We start from the raw sequence: 21,793 nt of genomic DNA on the forward strand, positions 1-21,793 counted from the left end.
GGACTTGAAAGACCCGATTTCTGAGTTTGTAAACCGTCTATATACATCCGAGGTTGTTTTCGATAATGGCCGAGGAGATCCGAATGCAACTACAGTTATCACAGAAGAAATACAATACACCCGTCAACCAATCTTCTCACTATGGACACTTCTCCTTTGTAATTACCGCACATTATCGGCAATTATTGTACAGTTGTTATTTAATATCATTTACTGTAGTATTATCATAATGATGAAATGTAGTATTTTCATACAGTTGCTAATGGTGATGTTTATATAAGTTGCATTTCTGATAAATACCGACAAGTCGGTATTGGGAGGTTTAATGACCGTCACGAGCCAGGACCATCCCGAATATGTACAGTAACATGATCCTCGACCATTGCTACTTTACTGTGTATATATATTAAAACCTGTCCGACTTGCATCCCGAAGATACAACGCCTGGGAATCCCATAAATTTAGATAATTTGTTTGTACAGCGGGAATAAAACGCCCCTAAGACTAAAAAACATATATTACAACGTTTTGGGGTTTTAAACAAGGTTTAAATGACAATGACCTTCAAAATTGTTAGTGATTTGTTGAGGCCTTAATAGCTCAAGTGTTTGATTATCTCTTTTTTGTCAAAAACGTCGAACAGAATAATTGTCCTTGTTTTCTTTTTAAACAGTAATTAAACTAGGTGTGTATCTACAATTATGTTGTGACGTTATTTATGATATAAAATATCTATATAAACAAATCGTGTACGTCCCATCATGCACACAACTATATTGAGAACGAACGGAATATCAAACCTACCTCCAGGTGTTCATTCTTAACGGCGAGACGGAGAGCGGTTCGTCCCAAAACGTCAATACAGTCCACGTTCAGCTCGGGGTTATCAACCAGAAGGCTGCGCACTGTCGGAATATCCCCAAATTCCGCCGCGTGCAGAAACTCTTCTTCGGCGTCCGCAAGCTGTGAGATAGAACGTGTAGCTTTATACAAGGTGAACGTCTTCCCTATCGCGTCAGCGTTTCTTTGAAATTTTGATCTCGAGTTTCGCTTGTTTTGCATGTTCCGAAACGCTGTTTTCTTTTTGGCGTTAACCCGGCCGGACATTGTACCGTTCTTAGTTAAGTGCATGCGTTATTTTACGTAACAAATAATCCAAAAACTCATCGTCATAATTCTAATCTCCGAAAAGTGGCTGTCCAGCAAATACGAAATCTGCAGACATGTTACTATTATTCGATCGCAATAAACACGTTTGTTAAAATTGTAACCACTATGGAAAAGTCATCAACGTTCATTAATTACGCATGGGCTGTTATCTGTTCTATCATCGATAAAAGTAAAACCACGACTAAAGCAAACTCGCAGACGATGGAGCGGCTATATATAATTGGTGACGCCGGTGGTCGCCATTGAATAGCGATTGACTGTCACCGTTGATTAGCGAGCGCTATGACAGCCAATAATTTCAATCGCGCTACTGACAAGGACCAACAATGACTCTACCCCTGATTATCATGGAGAACAGAGAGTATGTAACGTAAGGTATTCCTCGGGTCATACGACATTTTGATATACTACTATTGACATCACTCATTATTATTACTAGTCAGCGTTTCAATGCTAGGCAAAATTGCTCTCGTAATAATGTTACAAAGCAAAATCGATTAGATCAGAAAAAAAGTTACGCAAGAGAAGACGTTTCAGTGCATGTAATATAAAAGGAGACAATAAGTATTCTCAATAAGGATTAATATGTTTTACTTCTGTCGCACGATATATTCTTTGCTTAAAACAAAATGTAATCAAATGTTTATTGATTCATATTTACAATACACGGGGGACATTACCAATTTCAATGTCCATTACCGCTTCGAATTTCTTAACTGTGTTTTTATCAGTTACTGTTACTTTCCGGTTACACTACGTAAGTGTTAGAATAAAACCTGCTTCCAGCCAATGAAAGGGCAGATATGCATGTAATGCACTTGATCGTTAAGAGTCCGCCTTAACTGTCACACATCCGATACAAACTCCTTGTGTCAGATTTTGCGTTCACAGTATGTCAGCCAATAAAGATGCATTCTAAATCAGTAAGAAGACCTAAAGAAAAATAAAACAAAAATAAGAAGGGCATGTTAGCTACCTAACTTTGCCCATTCCTTTGTCAATAAGATTTTAACTCGTGTCATCAAACTACTACTAAGAGTTCATATTGGCGATCTACGGAAAATGGAGTGGGAGAAGCGATTGTTTGTAGAACGCGCCAAAATTAACTCTAACTTATTTGATAATCGTAATTATCTGACATGAAAAAAACGTCAATTGTGAAGTGAAGTCTGTGGTACTTTGGCGCAAACGGTTATAAACCGCCAACACGTTGGTTTCATTACAAGAGCCACAAATCGGCCAAATAAGATACTAGCTCGCAAACGATTCGAAGTAACAATCTTTAACATATTCCTAAATATTTCCCGATTGCAATTCCACTGTTACTATCGAAACGGATAATCGGTGACAGTAATCATGGCAAAATACATTAACGACTGACAGGTAAGGATCTGAGGAGACAAAGTATCGACCATTCGTCGTATAACAGCTCTACCCTGACAACACTGGTACACTGAAACTACAGTGACAAACTCTGTAGACAAAATGTGAACAGTTATGAAACATGTTTATTCTTATTAGAAAAGTATTCGGTTTTAATTACGTGCTTTATTAATGAAAAAATAGAGTAATAGAAAATAAATCTTCATCTTTGGATCAAAAAGAAATTACGCGCATAATGGTACTTCTAACTAGGTCGGCATATATGTAACTTGTATAAGCCAAGAGTCATAACTGAACTCATCCTTTAGTTACAGGTCAGGTTTAATATCATTGCTGCATACTAGTAGTACACATGTACTATCTCTTCTCGTACCAGTGTCGATCATGTGCGCACGCGGCCGCTTTTTCCAGCGCACCAATGCTATGGAAAAACAAAGTTGTTTTATCCTTAAATTACACAGTCTGACGAGCTAATTGGTCATAATGTGCTCAAATTGCTATATTCTGAAACCCGATAGTTCTCTAAAATAATAATTCAGACAACCAGGCAAAGAAATTATGTTGTTTCCTTGCTTGTTATAAAAAGCCTCGAAACCAATTATAGAATGATTACTTTTGTAAGGTGAATAAAAGGTGAACATTCAATATTATGTTACAGAAGAGTAAACACTTTTTGCCATTCTGAAATGTATGTAAATGAGTAAACAAACAAAGGTATCCATACCACTCTCGAGTCCTGGCTGTGTATAGAGCTAAGCGACAACCGACTTGAGCCCTGCCGTCTCCTTGCTGGGCGGGACGACCCCGTCTGTACCGGAAATATAAACATGAACTGTGCTATTATATGATAGAATTTATATGTTATAGTCAATACTACTTATCCTAAGAATGTGACTTACTCGTGAAAATAGGCATGGCAGGAATGTGTTAGTCAATGTCAAAATGCATGAGAGAGAATCCTAAGTGCGTGAGAAAATACCAGAGAATGGTTCCAATGTCAAAGTGCGTGTGAGAATATCAAAATATGTTCCCCAATGTCAAAGTGCGTGTGAGTATCAGAGTATGTTCCCCATTGTCAAAGGGCGTGAGAGAATATCAAAATCTGTTCCCAAATGTCAAAGTGCGTCAGAGAGTATCAAAATATGTTCCCCATTGTCAAAGGGCGTGAGAGAGTATCAAAATATGTTCCTCATTGTCAAAGGGCGTGAGAGAATATCAGAGTATGTTCCCCATTGTCAAAGTGCGTGTGAGAGTATCATAGTATGTTCCCCATTGTCAAAAGGCGTGAGGGAGAATCAAAATATGTTCCCCATTGCCAAAGGGCGTGAGAGAATATCAGAGTATGTTCCCCATTGTTTGTCAAAGTGCGTGAGAGAATATCAGAGTATGTTCCCCAATTTTAAAGTGCGTGTCAGAGTACCAGAGTATGTTCCCCAATGTCAAAGTGCGTGAGAGAGTACCAGAGTATGTTTCTCAATGTCAAAGTGTGTGGTAGAGTACCAGAGTATGTTCCTCAATGTCAAAGGGCGTGGTAGAGTACCAGAGTATGTTTCCCAATGTCAAAGTGCGTGGGAGAGTACCAGAGTATGTTCCTCAATGTCAAAGTGTGTGGTAGAGAACCAGAGTATGTTACCCAATGTCAAAGTGCGTGAGAGAGTACCAGAGTATGTTCCCCAATGTCAAAGTGCGTGAGAGAGTACTAGAGTAATTTCCTCAATGTCAAAGTGTGTGGTAGAGTACCAGAGAATGTTCCTCATTGTCAAAGTGCCTAAGAGAGTACCAGAGTATGTTCCTCAATGTCAAAGTGCGTGAGAGAGTACCAGAGTATGTTCCTCAATGTCAAAGTCAGTGAGAGAGTACCAGAGTATGTTCCCCAATGTCAAAGTGCGTGGTAGAGTACCAGCGTATGTTCCCCAATGTCAACTTGCGTGGTAGAGTACCAGAGTATGTTCCTTAATGTCAAAGTGTGTGGTAGAGTACCAGAGTGTGTTCCTCAATGTCAAAGTCAGCGAGAGAATACCAGAGTATAATCCTCAATGTCAAAGTGCCTGGTAGAGTACCAGAGTATGTTCCTCAATGTCAAAGTGCGTGGTAAAGTACCAGAGTATGTTCCACAATGTCAAAGTCAGTGGTAGAGCACCAGAGTATGTTCCCCAATGTCAAAGTCAGTGGTAGAGTAACAGAGTATGTTCCCCAATGTCAAAGTCAGTGGTAGAGTACCAGAGTATGTTCCCCAATGTCAAAGTGCGTGATAGAGTACCAGAGTATGTTCTCCAATGTCAACATGCGTGGTAGAGTACCAGAGTGAGTTCCCCAATGTCAACTTGCGTGGTAGAGTACCAGAGTATGTTCCTAAATTTCAAAGTGCGTGGTAGGGTACCAGAGTATGTTTCTCAATGTCATAGTCCGTGGTAAAGTACCAGAGTATGTTCCTCAATGTCAAAGTGCGTGGTAGAGTACCAGAGTATGTTCCCGATTGTCAAAGTGCGTTTGATAGTACCAGAGCTATTCCCAAATGTCAAAGTACGTGTCAGAGTACCAGAGTACGTTCCGAAAGGTCAAAGTGCGTGTGAGAGTACCAGAGCATGTTACGCAATGTCAAAGTGCGTGGGAGAGAACCAGAATCTGTTCCCAAATGTCAAAGTGCGTGGTAGTGTACAGGAGTATGTTCCACAATGTCGAAGTGTGTGAGAGAGTACCAGAGTGTGTGAGAGTATCAGAATATGTTCCACAGTGTAAAGGTGCGTGTGAGAGTATCAGAGTATGTTCCCTGATGTCAAAGTGCGTGAGAGAGTACCTGAATCTGTTCCCAATGTCAAAGTGCGTGAGAGAGTACCAGAGTGTGTGAGAGTACCTGAATCTGTTCCTAATGTCAAAGAGCGTGAGAGAGTACTAGAGTATATTCCCCAGTGTCAAAGTGCATGAGAGAGTACCAGAGTATGTTCCCCAATGTCAAAGTGCGTGTGAGAGTACCAGAGTATGTTCCGCAATGTCAATGTGCGTGTGAGAGTACCAGAGTATGTTCCCAATTGTCAAAGTGCCTGTCAGAGTACTAGAATATGTTCCCAAATATCAAAGTGCCTGTCAGAGTACCAGAGTAGATTTCCCAATGTCAAAGTGCGTGTCAGAGTACCAGAGTATGATCCCCAATGTCAAAGTGCGTGGTAGTGTACAGGAGTATGTTCCCAAATGTCAATGTGCTTGGGAAAGTACCAGAATATGTTACCCAATGTTAATGTGCTTGGGAAAGGACCGGGATCTGTGCCCGAATATGAAAGTGCGTGAGAGAGTACTAGAATCTGTTCCCAAATGTCAAATTGCGTGAGAGAGTACCAGAATCGGTTCCACAGTGTAAAGGTGCGTGTGAGAGTTCCATAATCTGTTCCCAAAGGTCAAAGTGTGTTTGAGAGTACCAGAATCTGTTCCTTAATGAGTGTACTAGAGTATGTTCCCCAGTATCAAAGTGCGTGGTAGAGAACCAGAATCTGTTCCACAGTGTAAAGGTGCGTGTGGGAGTATCAGAGTATGTTCCCTTACGTCAAAGTGCGTGTGAGAGTACCAGAATCTGTTCCCAAATGTCAAAGTGTGTTTGAGAATACCAGAATCTTTTCTCCAATGAGAGTACTAGAGTATGTTTCCCAGTGTCAAAGTGCATGTGAGAGTACCAGAGTATGTTCCCAATGTCAACGTGCGTGGTAGAGTACCAGCATCTGTTCCCCAATGTCAAAGTGCATAAGAGAGTACGAGAATCCGTTCCCCAATATCAAAGTGCGTGTGAGAGAGTACCCGAATCTGTTCCCCAATGTATGCTTACACTTGTTGTTCATATACAGGCATTCGGGGAACACATGCTTACACTTGCTGGTCATATATATACAGGCATTCAGGAAACACATGCTTACACTTGTAGGTCATATACACAGGCCTTCGGGGAACACATTCTTACACTTGTTGGTCATATACAGGCATTGAGGAAACACATTATTACACTTGTTGGTCATATACAGGCATTCAGGAAACACATTCTTACACTTGTTGGTCATATACAGGCATTCAGGAAACACATTCTTACACTTGTTGGTCATATATACAGGCATTCAGGAAATACATTCTTACACAACATTCGATTTTGAATGTCCAATGTCCAATGTCATGCTAGCACGACTTTCACGTTTGAATGTCCAATGTCCAATGTCGTGCCAGCACAACATTCGATTTTGAATGTCCAATGTCCAATGTCGTGCTAGCACGATTTTCACTTTTGAATGTCCAATGTCCAATGTCGTGCCAGCACAACATTCGATTTTGAATGTCCAATGTCCAATGTCGTGCTAGCACGATTTTCCCTTTTGAATGTCCAATGTCCAATGTCGTGCCAGCACAACATTCGATTTTGAATGTCCAATGTCCAATGTCGTGCCAGCACGACATTCGATTTTGAATGTCCAATGTCGTGCTAGCACGACATTCGATTTTGAATGTCCAATGTCCAATGTCGTGCCAGCACGACATTCGATTTTGAATGTCCAATGTCCAATGTCGTGCCAGCACGACATTCGATTTTGAATGTCCAATGTCCAATGTCGTGCCAGCACAACATTCGATTTTGAATGTCCAATGTCCAATGTCGTGCCAGCACAATATTCGATTTTGAATGTCCAATGTCCAATGTCGTGCTAGCACGACTTTCACGTTTGAATGTCCAATGTCCAATGTCGTGCCAGCACAACATTCGATTTTGAATGTCCAATGTCCAATGTCGTGCTAGCACGACTTTCACTTTTGAATGTCCAATGTCCAATGTCGTGCCAGCACAACATTCGATTTTGAATGTCCAATGTCCAATGTCGTGCTAGCACGACTTTCACTTTTGAATGTCCAATGTCCAATGTCGTGCCAGCACAACATTCGATTTTGAATGTCCAATGTCCAATGTCCAATGTCGTATGTTTAGCTAACTTCACACAGCTTGCTGTTGTTATCATTTAGTACCGGTCTTTTACGGTAAGGAGGTATTAAAATGTCATTTATGTTGAGACAACGTATAAAAACATTCACTGCAAACGAATGTTTGATTGAAAGTATATTCCATATTCAACATTTAAATCAATGACTTCCACTTTTATATTTCAAAACGAATTCATGAAGTTGTGTTCTGTGGAATCAATAATTAAATGAAAATGTTCGAACACGCATGTGTCCATGGTGCAACACCTATGGCATCACGGACTTCTATGTTGTGTATAGTCAATAAGATATACCCTGTTTATTCTATAGCACATTGACTTAATGACATTTTGACACGTTACGAACACCTAGTGTTCTCGTTACCAAACATACTGACAAAATTTCGTGTAACACTTTGTTTGCAAAATCATAACTAATTTACGGTATATCTATAAACAGGTTGGGTTGAGTGCAAAAAGGTAGACCAAAACGTATGCATTTCGGAATAAGAACGTAAGCATTTCTAATGAACATGTTGACTCGATGTAGATATCCAAATTGTAACCTTGCATTACCCTTATTTATTATTTTTCATAGCCCATATGTGTTTCCAATATTGCAAATTAAACTTACATCAACCGTTTTTAAAAGTCCCACACTTAAATATCATTATTTCAATCAAATCATAGTATAATAAGAAAAAAATTGCAGTCAAACATAAATCACAAATTATTTTCAAATTGAACAAAGGAAAGAAATTTGTTATAAAATAATTGTATAACTATAAAGGATAAATGACAAACTTCGTTGCACATGCCATACCCGAAGTGTCATAACCTTGCCACCCTGCTGTGATAATGCCGCAAGAGGGGCAATCAAACCATTATCGAGTAGTTGGATTCAAAATTTCAGGGCCTCGATTTTCCACTTATTCTACATAAATGTTCAATAAGGTCCAAAATATTTTTTTCGAAAAGTGCATTTGAAAGAGAAAACAAATCTGCATAGTATTCCGCTGGCAGCTTAGCGATCGGATGTCAATTAATAACTTTGAATTGCAAAACAATTTTAAGCTCCTTCAAAATTCAGTGCAACTTTGAGTGACCAACATAACCCTAAAATAGACCGAAATTGAAAAAGTCATACAATCTAAACAAAACCATCATCTTAAAGGGCAAGAATTACCCGAAGATATATGTAGGAAGTAAATTGATCTGCTGAAAGACTAATTCGGTGTGAGAACTGTTTATTTTAAAAACCATGAGCGAGTCCCTGTAAGCCACAAGCACTGAACCGCTGTTAAATAATTACAGGGAGTTCTTTCTTTTTGCTGCACATAAATCTTATAGATGGAACTCGTTAACACCATGTCATTTAAGGATAATGTTAAATCTCATTGAAATTTATTATAAAGCCGTGATTAATCGATTTAAAATGTATTACCAAAGACACATTGTAAGTTAATGACCATTCTTGCATTCATTTATAAACGTAGTATACTTTTGATTTATTAAACAGCACAAACCTTGGAAACCGTCGCACATGGGATAATAAAACATGATAAAAGGCTACTTGAAACTGAATACAAAACAAAAATGTAAAAAACAGTGTAAAGGTATTTCCACGTACATTTCGAGTATGTTCTGTTCTTTATGCATTGCCCTATGTCCCATATTATAGCCAAAGTATGTTGCCCTGATTTTCTCAGTATTTGTAAAGTTTAGAATAAACTTCAAATTATGTGACTGCAAACTACAGGGACAAGCATTGTGATTTATAGGCATTGGTCCAGAGGTCATCAATTTAAGCAGTACCCTGGTAAAGGCTTTAAGGACCAAGGACCCTCAAAAACAACACGGTACCCAACGCTACAAGACAACAAACATTACCCAGCTATTAAAATACTCTTAAGTAATTGTTGGGGTAACTGCCTTTGCACGGTCAATGAAAACAGAGAAAGATCTCAGTTGGGATAAAAGCGGGTTTACGGGCTCCGTACTTCACGCCGCCACAACATTTATCACCAAGTTCAAATTCAAATATTTACATTCTCCTAGTCCTTTGGGTAGATAAAACTTGACGTTTATATTGTATAACATACACGGTATTATAACGTCATTATTTATCTCAATATTGCGCTCTGTTACGACGCATAACAGCTTCGTCGCATTAACGAAATCGACCACATTTATGCGGTGATTTTCAACGCATAAACAGGACTTTCTTATGTGGCAAAAAGGCACACTTTCGCCTTATAAAAACAATTCAAACACATACTAGTACAATAGTGGTTGACAAAGTTTCATCACGATCGGACTTAGTTTTTTGTGTTCAATTAACCAAGCTTTGAACTATACTTTTTAGAGACGTGAATTCTGACAAAGATTCGGTGTAAGATTGGTTTAAATGTAAACCAAACCAATTGATCTTTCTGCGAAAACGTTTGAAATGACGTTTGGCCCGACTAAAGGCGGGAATATATGTTACGACAACGCACAACACCGTCATTTGGGACAATCAGAAAATTGAATCGTCGTATGACGTAACATATATTCTCGCCCTTTTGTCAGACTGACGGGCATGTACCCTTGACAATGCGCACTTTTAACGTCATTTCAAACGTTTCTAGAAAAGTCAATTGTGAACGACGGACAAACAACAGAAATCCAACAATCCTCACACCTCCTTATGTGCTCTTTGTGCTCAGATGAGCTAAGAATTATTTCCTTGTCAAGAACCACTGGTAACTGTGCGATTGTGAAAATTATTCACGTCTAGGCCATCAGCGTATATCTCTGATTACCAGGGCAACGAAAAGCAAACTTTTGAAAGTTATATTGTTTCCAAAATGTTCAGCACAACATTAGTTTAGGGCACTTGAACAAGTCTCAGATGACTGATATAGGGTCATCAAGGACGTCTTTCTTCCATTGATTGTGTATTTATGCACTAGTCATTTGCAATCAAGAACAAATAGGTGTGAACACCCCAAGGGGAGAAATAATTTATATTCAACTTTCAATTTTGGCTTAACTTTAAAATATTACCTTAAATTTGACCAATTTGCCTGCCTACTTTTCCCGTATTTTTTTTTTCAAAATGACAGTAATATGCTACGCCCTAATCTTAATTATTATCATAATCAACAATATCATCATCACCACAATCACAACCACCATAATCATCATCATCATCACCGTCATCACCATCGTTTTTGTTAAAATATTATAATTCTAATTTTTATCCTTATATAAATAAATCTCTTTATGTGGCAAAAAGGCAGAGTTGCGCCCCATATAAACAAGTTCTGCTTCATGCGTTGAGCGACGCCGCATAAACGTGGTCGCCCTGTTTATGCGTTGAAAATCACCGCATAAACGGAGAAAAACACGTTTTTGCGGCGATGCTGCTATGCGGCGTTACAGCGCTCCAATTGGATAAGTACGACATTACAAAATCAGCTGCTCTTTTTACAAATGTATATTGTCTGTTACACTCTTTAGATTAAAAACAAATTCTCAATTGCAGAGGATACTGCTAATGTTTATTCACAAAAAATGTAAATATAAGTATTGATCGCATTTTTTCTTGCGTTTATGCTGTATGGGCCTAGTAGGGCAAGCGAGCAAATGACAAAGAAGCGCTTGCGTGCTTCATGGAATTTGCTCGCGTGCCGTACTGCGTACATACAGCATAAACGCAAGAAAAATGCTATCAATCCCTAATGAACCATAGTTCAAATATATAAGAAGCCTAATCCGCGCCATCATCATCTTGACGGTAATGTAGAATAAAACAAAAAACAACTCAAACAATTAACTTCAAGTACTCAAGAATACTGCAAGACTTACCATCAAAGTTATTACACCTGGTTTAAAATTGTCTTCATTTCTTTACTTCGGGACGATACAACGTTAAAGATTAGCTACACCTGCGGTGGGCATTGTTTAATTGGAAATCGATCTATAGACTACAGCAGAAATGAGAACCCTTAATTATGAATGGTAGCAGTTATATTGAAAAGTCTACATTTGACATTGTTCACTCAAATTGAAATGTGTCCCTTTAAAATAAAACTGTTAAACAATAATTGTGTAATGTGAACTCTGGAAACAATAGGCAGAAGGCATGCTTATATTATATAGAAATGTGTAGTGTTAACTAAACACGCTATCAATCATATAAGAATGTGTACCGTTACAATAAACATAGCGAAAAAACATATTAACAATTACAGAGCGGGGGGGGGGGGTCACGCTATAGGCTAACCTTGAATTGTTAATTATATTGGCGACCTTGGTACGATTTTCACATGCATGCCTTTTGTATTGTGTTTACTTGTATATATGCTTGACGAGATGCTTTGTTGTATAAGTCGAGAAAAACATCTGTTCTGTTCTGTTTTGTTTTTGAAAGTGCACGTGGAGTTCATTGGATCAATTGTTGTAACGGAAATTGAAATATATGTAACCGGAAAGGCTTCTTCGTATGAACATGCCCCTAAGCCAGTGCCGGGGTCAGTGCTACGACAGGGCAGGTAACATGTCGGGAGCTAGTAAAGGTGCAATTTTTGTTTCAAAACTCTTAATTGTAAGGGAGTTAACTCTAGTTCCTCTAGTACCTTCAATTCCTTTTCGGTAATTCCACGCTTGATTTCTTTTATTTGGCGCTCACATTCATTGTTGAATTTAAGTCGCGGGAACGGTCGTCTTATATTTTACCCTCCCTCCCGCCCTTCATCTACTGTATTAAAATTGTAATTTATATCATTTATTTGTCATTACATGTGTTTTATTCATATTTCCCCGATTTAAGGGTGATTTGGCTGCTATTGTTCTGTATCATATGTGTGTGATAATTATGCAGCCTTTTTTTCGGCTAAAATAAAATATATTTTCATATCATGTGTTCAAGATATTCCCGACATAATTATAAATCACCAGCATCATCAAGAAGGAACCACGAGCAGTGTACACTCACAGTTACAGAGCCGCACTAACCCCCGCTGTTGGAGACACTGTCAGGAGGTCAAAGATGCTCCGGGATGCGCTTGACACAGTACATGAGATGTCCAAACTAATCGAATATTCGCCTAGAGGTGACAGTAAGCTGGAAGAGGTGAAGATGGAGATAAGTCCCGATATACCGGGGTTTCGTGTACTTTGCCCTACCAGATGGACAGTACGAGCTGCAAGTATGGACAACGGTCTCACCAACTACACCGAGCTGCAATCATTATTGGAGAGCTGTTATGACTTTGGTGGAGATTCCGAAACCAGAGCCCGTTTCCTCGGAGTTCAGACTCAAATGAGGTGCTTTGACCTCATGTTTGGTGAATCCCTTGGTTACGCAATTCTGCGGCAAACAGAGAACCTGAGCACATAACTTCAACATAAAACGATGTTAGCAGAAGAGGGACCTCGCAATGCCAGTCTATATAACCACCGCTACATTGGAGAGACTTCGGGTATAGTTGTCGTATGATGTGTTCTGGGAGATCGTCAACGGGATGCTGAAGGGCGTAGATGTCGACAAGACTGCCCAGATGAAGAAAGTGCTGTGGAGATTCGAATAAGGAACCGCCCCAGCAGAGTTTACACTATTTACCACTGGTTATTACTACTACAAGGGAAACAACCGACAGATCTACAACGAGGCATTCGATCAAGCCATGGCAACCACCAGAAACTGCATCGACCAATCAGGCTACAAGGCATACAGACACCTAGAAGACATGCTGCTGAAGAGCGTGACAGGGGATGCATCGTTCCATGACGACATGGAATACATTGTACCTTTCTATGGTTGTGATATTAACAGAACTCAAGCAGCTTGAAACGTTGTCTGTTCACATCGGTGAATCTACAAAAGGACAGCGGAGTGCTCACGTTGCAGGACATTGTTAGTGTGGTAGGAATATGTCGCTTGCATCTCGGGAACTTTTCAGTAAATTTGTGAACACGCTTGAAATAATAAAGAAATGTGTACCGTAATAATTAACACGCTATAAATCATATTGTATTGTGTACCTTAATATAAACACGCTATGAATCATATTGTATTGTGTACCGTAATATAAACACGCTATAAATCATATTGTATTGTGTACCGTAATATAAACACGCTATGAATCATATTGTATTGTGTACCGTAATATAAACACGCTATGAATCATACTGAGAGGTGAACCGTAACAAAAAAACATGGAAGAAACCATATCGAAATGTGTACCGTTTCAACACACATGGAAGAAGTTTTATCGAGATATATACCTTATCAGTAAACTTTGCAAAAATAACACTGAGATGTGTACCGTAAAAACAAACACGCTAGAAATCAGCTCAGGTACACACGCTAGAAATCATCTCAGGTACACACGCTAGAAACCATATCGAAATATGTACCGAAACATTAAACGTGGTAAAAATCATATATTAAAATGTGTACCGTAACAATACACATGCTAAAACATATCGAAATAAGTGCCGTAGTAATAAACACGCTTGAAACCTTATCGGAATGTGAACCGTAACAATACACACGCTAGAAATGACAAGAGTTGTGTCTCTTGGTTAACAAAGCTAAGTATTATCGATAGCTAACCATAAAAAAACAGCTGATTTAATATGGGCAACCTTTCCGATGCCAAGAGATTATAGAAATGAACAATGTCACTATTTCCCAATTTTTGAGGATGTTATTAAATATTGAACACTTAAAATACATGATATTCATCTTCAAAAACAAGTATGTCTTTGTCCAATAAACCAATAAAGAATAAATTTAAAAGCGATTATCACTATCAATACTAAAAATTCGTTCAATTTCAGTAGCCGAGGTTCTCAATCTAGTCCAGTGATTTTCGTAAAGGAAACGGTAAACTAATATTAAGGAATCCTTCAACATTGAATAAAGACTTAAAGCATTTACAAGTATCACAACGTGATGAATTAATTAACATCAAGCCAGGTTTTCCTACAATAGTCAGCAATTCTTGTTTTAAAATGATACATTAATAAATTTATATCTCCATGGTAGCATGACCTTTCAGAAAGCAAACATGGTATTGACTCAGATATATACTAGCACAATCGATAGATCCGTATCTTGTGGATTTAATCCTTGCAGACAGTATATTATGAACTTCTGACTTAGCTATCATGCATTTGCATTTAACGTTACGAGGCCCATGGGACAAATGCCACACTAATGACAATATAGAACTAAGTGTCGCCCATCATTTGCAAGGTCGATTTATGTTTAATAAAAACTATTGATGCAAAACCTCCGTCGAGACCTTTCTAAATTTCTGTCAATCGTTTTATCTTCTTAATATCAGTTAATTAACTTGAACTTTATATTTGAATAATTCATTTCCTGGAAACGATGAACTCTTAGTACTTTAAGGTCAGTTTGCATAAAAATCGTTTAATGTTGAGTATATTTCACTCATTCGGAACACCTCGGCCATTTTCCATCGAATTCAACATCGATGTATATGGACGGTTTACAATGTCAGAATTCTTTGCATTTAACTACGCTGCAAGTAGGTGACATAGTTATTTCAATTTAGCAGTAAAACGTTATGACTTTACTCTTTAGTATATTTTTTATGCAATATAACACTTCACTGGCAAGCGATTTAAAATTAGTAATACACATTACACATTAAAACACTACAATTGATTATTACTATTCTTTGAAATTTTACGAACTACTTCAACTGATCTATAAGCATACACCAGAGTTTGTTTTCGTTGGAAAATGGCCGAAGTGTTCCAAATGAGGTTTCACTCTTACCAGCTGTGTTCATGCATTCCTCTATATTCTTAAACTTTATTTAATGTAGTGGAATGAGACATAACCTTGAATTGGTCACCAACATTATCTGAGAATAGCTCATACCTAATTTGTAATTCGGCGCAAAACGTTATAATAGAAATCGGGAAATGTTGCTCTGCTGAGAAAATATATGCAGAAAATAATCCTTGGAATGTACATAGTTCATTTAGTACTTTCATGCATACAATATTTATATTTTTGTGTAAACAGCGATGATCTATATATGCTTAAATTAAATAAGCATTATGTTCTGTTCTGTTCTTTAAATACTTATCCATTGTTTAAACAATTTAAGTAGAAGCCGATGTTGCATTACTTCGATGTTTCCTAGAATAAAAGAGATTTAGTCTTTCAAATCAACCTAATCTAAATGACCCGCAGAAAAAAGTGTTCTCTCACCCAAGATGCTATTAACAACTTTAAGTCCGATCTGCAATACTGAATGCTTAATGTGATTCGCCGATTGTACTTTTGCGAATCACATTGCTGGTTGTCAAGTGATATTTGCCAACTAGGTAGTACACACAAGTATTGCCAAATGTTAATTTATTTTTTATTTTAGTTTTAGGAATTGCTATTTACAAATAGCGATAGGAAATGGGCATCCATAAAAGTATAACTTTGTAGAATAAACATTTAAATCCTACTCACCCTCCTGTTAGTTGTCATAGTTTCGCGTCCTCGAACCTTCTGTCATTACGTGTTCGACAAAAGATAAAACCCTTCACTCTTCGGGCTTAATCCACTGCCCAATATGAGTTAATATATTCACACGAGGCTTCAAAAGCTAGAACATTTACTTTACGGATTCTGAATTCTTACTTGTTAAAAGCACGTTTACTATAAAAGTAATTATTTGACATTCCGAGAACATTTTATTTGTTCTTTAGAACCCCCAGTTGTCCCTTGTATGTTATGACTAAATGACTGTCAGTATATAGCAACAGTAAAAGTCCATCGGAATAATTCTGATTCAGAAATATTTATAACACCACCACAGTAAGCTGACTGTCAACTAATGATTTTCACTAAATACCATTGTTAACTGAACAAAAGAAGAACATGCATGCAACTCCTTTGATGTTATTAATGTTGTACTAGAACATGCAGCACAGCATGTTTTTATATCGAATAAATCAGGTATGACTATATAAAGTATTCTCTACAAAATACATATATATTAATGACCAACATGAACTTATTTGGAAAGTCCTCATTCGTGATAGACCGCACTATGTCAGATATTCTCTATAAATGCATGTTTTAGCTACTTTCATTTATTTTATCATACTGTCTATGCTTTTAGTGTTTAGCGCAATAACCCCCTATCAGTTTAATTGAATTAGTATCCTTAGAACTGTTTCGTCACAATGCGTGTATTAATTAGTGTCATTGGAACATCCGTCTCTCATACCTTTACTGACTAGATAGCGTTGCAGCAGCTGCCCTATCTCAATCTGTATTTAGAGTCATTTAAAGCATCTTTGCTTTCATCCTCGTCCTTGTTCGCCTGTCGGTCACACATTTCCATACTCGGAGGCATGAGCGACTGACGGGTCACGAAGAAGCGACTAATTTCCATTGTGCAGATGTGATCGGTGCCAAGGAGATGACCAGGGTGTGTGCATGAAGACAATACATCACGATGGAATACAAATGATCGCCTCACAACTATAAAAGTTTACATTTCACTGAATTCATATGAGTGTGGAAAGGGTTTGACAACAATGTTTGTTATATAAATGCATGTAATAGTACAGTCGAATCCCGATTACTCGAACTCGCTTGGCTCGAATAACTCGTTGGTTCGAACTAGACGACAATGACATTTCTATACCGAAGGTAAACAATCCAGCTTGGCTCTAATTTACCGAGGCTCGAGGGATTTTCACCGGTCCATGGGAGTTCGAGCCAACGGGGTTCGACTGTTCATGAATGCATTTTGATTTTATTTCGGCGAATGTTGTAACCTTGTTCACAAATTGATCGCCGTTTTTCTATTTGAAACATAATGCTTGTTTATTATAATTTACCAATGCATTTTCATTATATCAATGCATCAATCCGTCGATTAGGAATTTCCAAAGAGCAAATGTGTGTTTCCTAGATCTTGTGTCGTTTTAATTAATTTAGAAAGCATTACAAATTGAAATGTTTTAATTATACACAATCTGTTGTTTTGAAAGCCAAGCGAATTAAACCATATAATTTTTTATCAGAAAATTGGATTTTTTTCGCAAAAGTTTAACAAGAGTTCATATGATTACACCCACATGTTTGATACTTCCCATTTTGGCTTGTGACTACTCGAATTCCTCGTTGGCTCGAACTAGATGTTAAGGACAGCTTTTCTTAAACTAAAGCTAAGCATTTCCGCTTGACTCGACATTTCCGAGGCTCGGGGTATTTTCGCCGGTCCCTTGGAGTTCGAGCCAACGGAGTTCGACTGTAAAAGGTGATATTCGGTCACACTTTCTAAAAGTTTGTCAATATCTTAGGTTTATTTATAATTTTATCACCAAGAAGCCACGGACAATCGTTAATTGGATTTTATGGAATACTAAGACACAAAACATATCCAATTTCAGGTCACAAACTACTAAATTATTTCCCTATATGTTCCATAGACGAGTGACCAACTTGCACGCGAAATAACACCGATTTCTAGTACTTCACTACCTTTTATGGGGAGAAAGTACCACACGTATACTAATAATATTGAGAAACGTTAGAAAAAGTCATGTTTCTTATAAGAAAACTAAAGAAGTTGAACGTAACACTGTGTATTCGATAAAAAGACTAAATCATGTGTAGATGAACAAACAATGCGGTGAAAATCAAATCAAAAGAAAGTAGATCATGTATAGCCTGTTTATGAACTCACAAACCATTAAGCTTAAAACCCTATAATTATGGAACGTAGCCGATGGTCTGAGATGGTATAACCATGCTTTGATTCATTTACATGTGTTAATTAATTTGCCCTACAATTGTTTAAGATGTTCTGGCAAAATGCAAACAAACGACACTTCGTATAATATCTTTTAACACCAAAACATGTCGCATAGTATGTATATTTTACTATCGCAGAATAGTGTACCTTAAAACTAGTTAAAACATGGACTTTGTAAAACATTTTAATTTAGGGTCATTAGCAAAGCTTATAATCCCCCCCCCCCCCCCCCAGTTTACTTTTTATTTCAATGTAGGATAAAATAAATAAACACTTAGCCAACAAAGCACCAAATTTGACTAAAAATTATTAAATAGTTCAAGGGGCCGCGCTCTCAATAACCCCGAACCACATTGCCAACACTTTAAACCAAATAAATTTCGCTTCTGCAAGTCAAAAGCTTTTATCCCTAAATCATAGGTAAAACCCTGAACCCGCCCCTGCTAACTTAGAAAACTTTGAGAACAATATTATGCAAACTGCAAATTCATTTGGAGTGTCTTTAGTCTGATATCTTCTTGACAGATTACTGTTAAAACTTCAGTTTTCAATGGTGTGTCATAACCCGGATTATAAAACCGTTTTGATACTGGTTAGTAAACAAACTTCTTTTTAAGAACAAAATGAAAACTGCAGGGTCAAGCCCTGTGGTGAAAAACACAATTAGGGTAAAGTTAGTAAAGATTGTAAGTATGTAAGTATGTTACTTGCATAGAACGCCTAAGCTTGATCCTGGTATGAGGGACTTAGAAAGTTTCCCGTTAGTCCTTGTTTAATAAACGATTTTAGTCGCAACTCCAATAATGTCCAGTCTTCACAAATGGCAACACAGTGTTATTTTTGTTTTTGTTTTTATTTTCTCAACATTGTGTTCATTTTTAATACTGGTTAAAGTTCAATTCAATAAAATCTGTAGCAGAATAATAAAACTATGACACAACGATAATCTTAATTTACGATTTGCGACAGAAAGTGACTACGATCTTTATCGAATGCCTCCAGAAGTCTAAGACTGGACGGAAGCCATAAGAGCGAAGAAGTGTCTTACTTGGATAACGCGTCTAAATTCAATTCAAGGACGGTGCTGGCGTAGCTCCACGTTGGAACTATAGGGTCGGGTATGCACTTGATTGTCTAAAATGCTGGGTGTGGTGTGTGTGTCCTTAATGGTCAAAAAGCATGTAAAACTGTTTAACGTTTATTGTTGTTTTTTCCCAAAATATAAGGGAAATCGCACCTAAGCGCATCCTGCATTAAACAATTACGTAGGAGCATGCCCTAAAATCCATCCCCCTAGTATACAATGTGTTCGTTTGTTAATTAACGGTTTTAGATTTATATCATTCCCATGGCAACATTGTCCTTAAAGTTTCTCTCAACAAACATTGACTACTGACTTTATTCCTAATTCATTGCGTGATATTGTTTTCAGCAATACTATACTAAAAACTATGTAAAAGCAAGGCAACCTCACCGTCGATGTCATAGCTAGACAAGGAATGGCGCACATTGTGCCGAACAAAAACAATACTAGGCATAAAGTTTCCGATAGTCTCCGTTTGCAGTCAGCATAACCATGCTGTCTCGGTTTGGTGTTTGCCATTGATGCTGAACATAAACCGTGTGCATTATATGACAAACATTTGCCCCTTGGGTAATACTATTAAATGATGGCAATTAAAAATGGATAATTTCGATGGAGTCAATAGTTTGCGTTAGAAAGATACATAAATCATGATAAAGCCACTGTAAGTGACTTGTGGCGATATAATCATATTTTATATTATTATACCTCACTTCTATAGAACATATAGTAAAAACGCCAGGGCAATATTTTCGACTATCACCCCGCACTATCACCCTCTGCCGCACTGTCACCCTCTGACGTCATGAAATTGAAAATACGCTACAAATACACCGCCATGTTGGATTTGTATGTGAAAAATTATGATTAATATAAAACTGGCATTGCAAACCTTAAAATGCACTAATTACAAAAACCTTACTTCTACAGAACATATGAAATTGGCAATACGGTACGAATACGGGATTTACTGATAGTATTTCACTTAAAGTCTGTATCACCTGAGCGCTTTGTTTACCAGCCGACAATTCTTGCCAAAATGGCAGCAAGATTCACAGCTGTCAGTGAAAATGGTATTTTCAGTCTTTAAAATACTACAGTTTTTGTTCGGTATAATACAATAGATATTGACTGCCTTGAGGGTGACAGTGCATATTGTCAACCTTCGGAAAACATTGTCAACCTCGGCTTCGCCTCGGTCGACAGTATTTTCCTCAGATTGAAAATATGCACTGTCACCCTCAAGGCAGTCAATATTTATATACTATTGTATTTCGCTTTTATACATCCTGTAGAAAAATAGAAAAAAATAATATAAAATTCTGTGTCTCCAGAGGCGTACAAAATAATATGTTTGTTTCAAGCTCTATGCCCCTAAAACTAGCGTTGGTAGGTTGGAAAATATTTTTATTTTTTATTTATAGGCAAATTGTTTTTTGAGAGCTGTTACCCAAAACTACAAGTTATATGTTTAAGAAGTGTATTTACGAGCGTTTCGTAGAATAGCGAAGTAAAAATTGTCTAATGGGTACTGGTTTATATTGATTGGTTTATGCACGAGATTTTCGTGCAGTATTATATTGGATAATTTGGTCATTCTACCTGACGATCGCATACCGTTCATATCGAATTTTGTACATGTTCATTTTGCCGGCATGGATTCGGAAAACGTGCTTTTATCGAACATTGAAAAACTTATTGACAATAAATTATCTTCATTTGAGCAACGTTTAAATTCAACGCAAAGGGATTTGAGTTCGCAAATTCAGAATACTTTGTCAGCGAACAATAATTATGTATTCAAGAGGAAAGGCAATGAAGCACAGTTCAAGGCCAACGCGCACGTGCTCGACAAGCTGCAGGAAGCGGGCTCCAGTCTACAGGACGTTACCGCAGCTCAACCGGATGACGCTATCGCGAAGGCACGGGGAAAAATTGTGGAAGGTATGGACTTGCTTAAACATAGACAAAAGTTGATAAAGTTAGCAGACAGTTCTGAGCACGATTGGAAGGTTGTACAAGAGTACGAGGCGCATCCTCTCGCCGAAGACTCTGACGATGAGAAGAAGATATACAAAGCTCAGCTGAAGGCCGACCGGAAGTTCAAAGATGAGCGTCGCGCGAAGTCTAGGCGGTTCGCGCCGTATACGGTATCTTCTACTGCGTCATCAGCGTATCCAGTCCCGTTCCCGACCAGACGCCCAGGCTCTTGTTTCCAGTGCGGCAAACCCGGCCATTGGCGATGCGACCACGTGGCGGCCCGTCCCGGGGTGGCGCAGGCAGCGGTACCGGATAACGACAAACAGATAAGTCGCCATTCGTTATGCTCTCTAAACGCTGTAGGCGATGTCGATAGATCAAATAACAGTTTTGGTAGTTCGAATTTGAGTAAAGGAGACGACAAGGAAATTGTA

General features: G+C 38.0%; 1 protein-coding gene across 1 annotated transcript in view; it reads right to left on the minus strand.

Moving 5' to 3' along the window:
* The window catches only part of LOC128242915 (short transient receptor potential channel 7-like), a 91,483-nt gene that overhangs the window by 54,115 nt on the left and 15,575 nt on the right, over positions 1–21,793 (minus strand). The window contains exons 2-3 of the mRNA XM_052960346.1: positions 3,281–3,361; positions 805–963 (exon numbers count right to left, since the gene is read on the minus strand). Of these exons, the coding sequence (XP_052816306.1) occupies positions 805–963; positions 3,281–3,361 (240 nt within the window). The remainder of the gene's footprint in view (positions 1–804; positions 964–3,280; positions 3,362–21,793) is intronic.

The sequence above is a fragment of the Mya arenaria genome, chromosome 8 (assembly GCF_026914265.1).
Source record: "Mya arenaria isolate MELC-2E11 chromosome 8, ASM2691426v1".
In the NCBI taxonomy this organism is placed as follows: Eukaryota; Metazoa; Mollusca; class Bivalvia; order Myida; family Myidae; genus Mya; species Mya arenaria.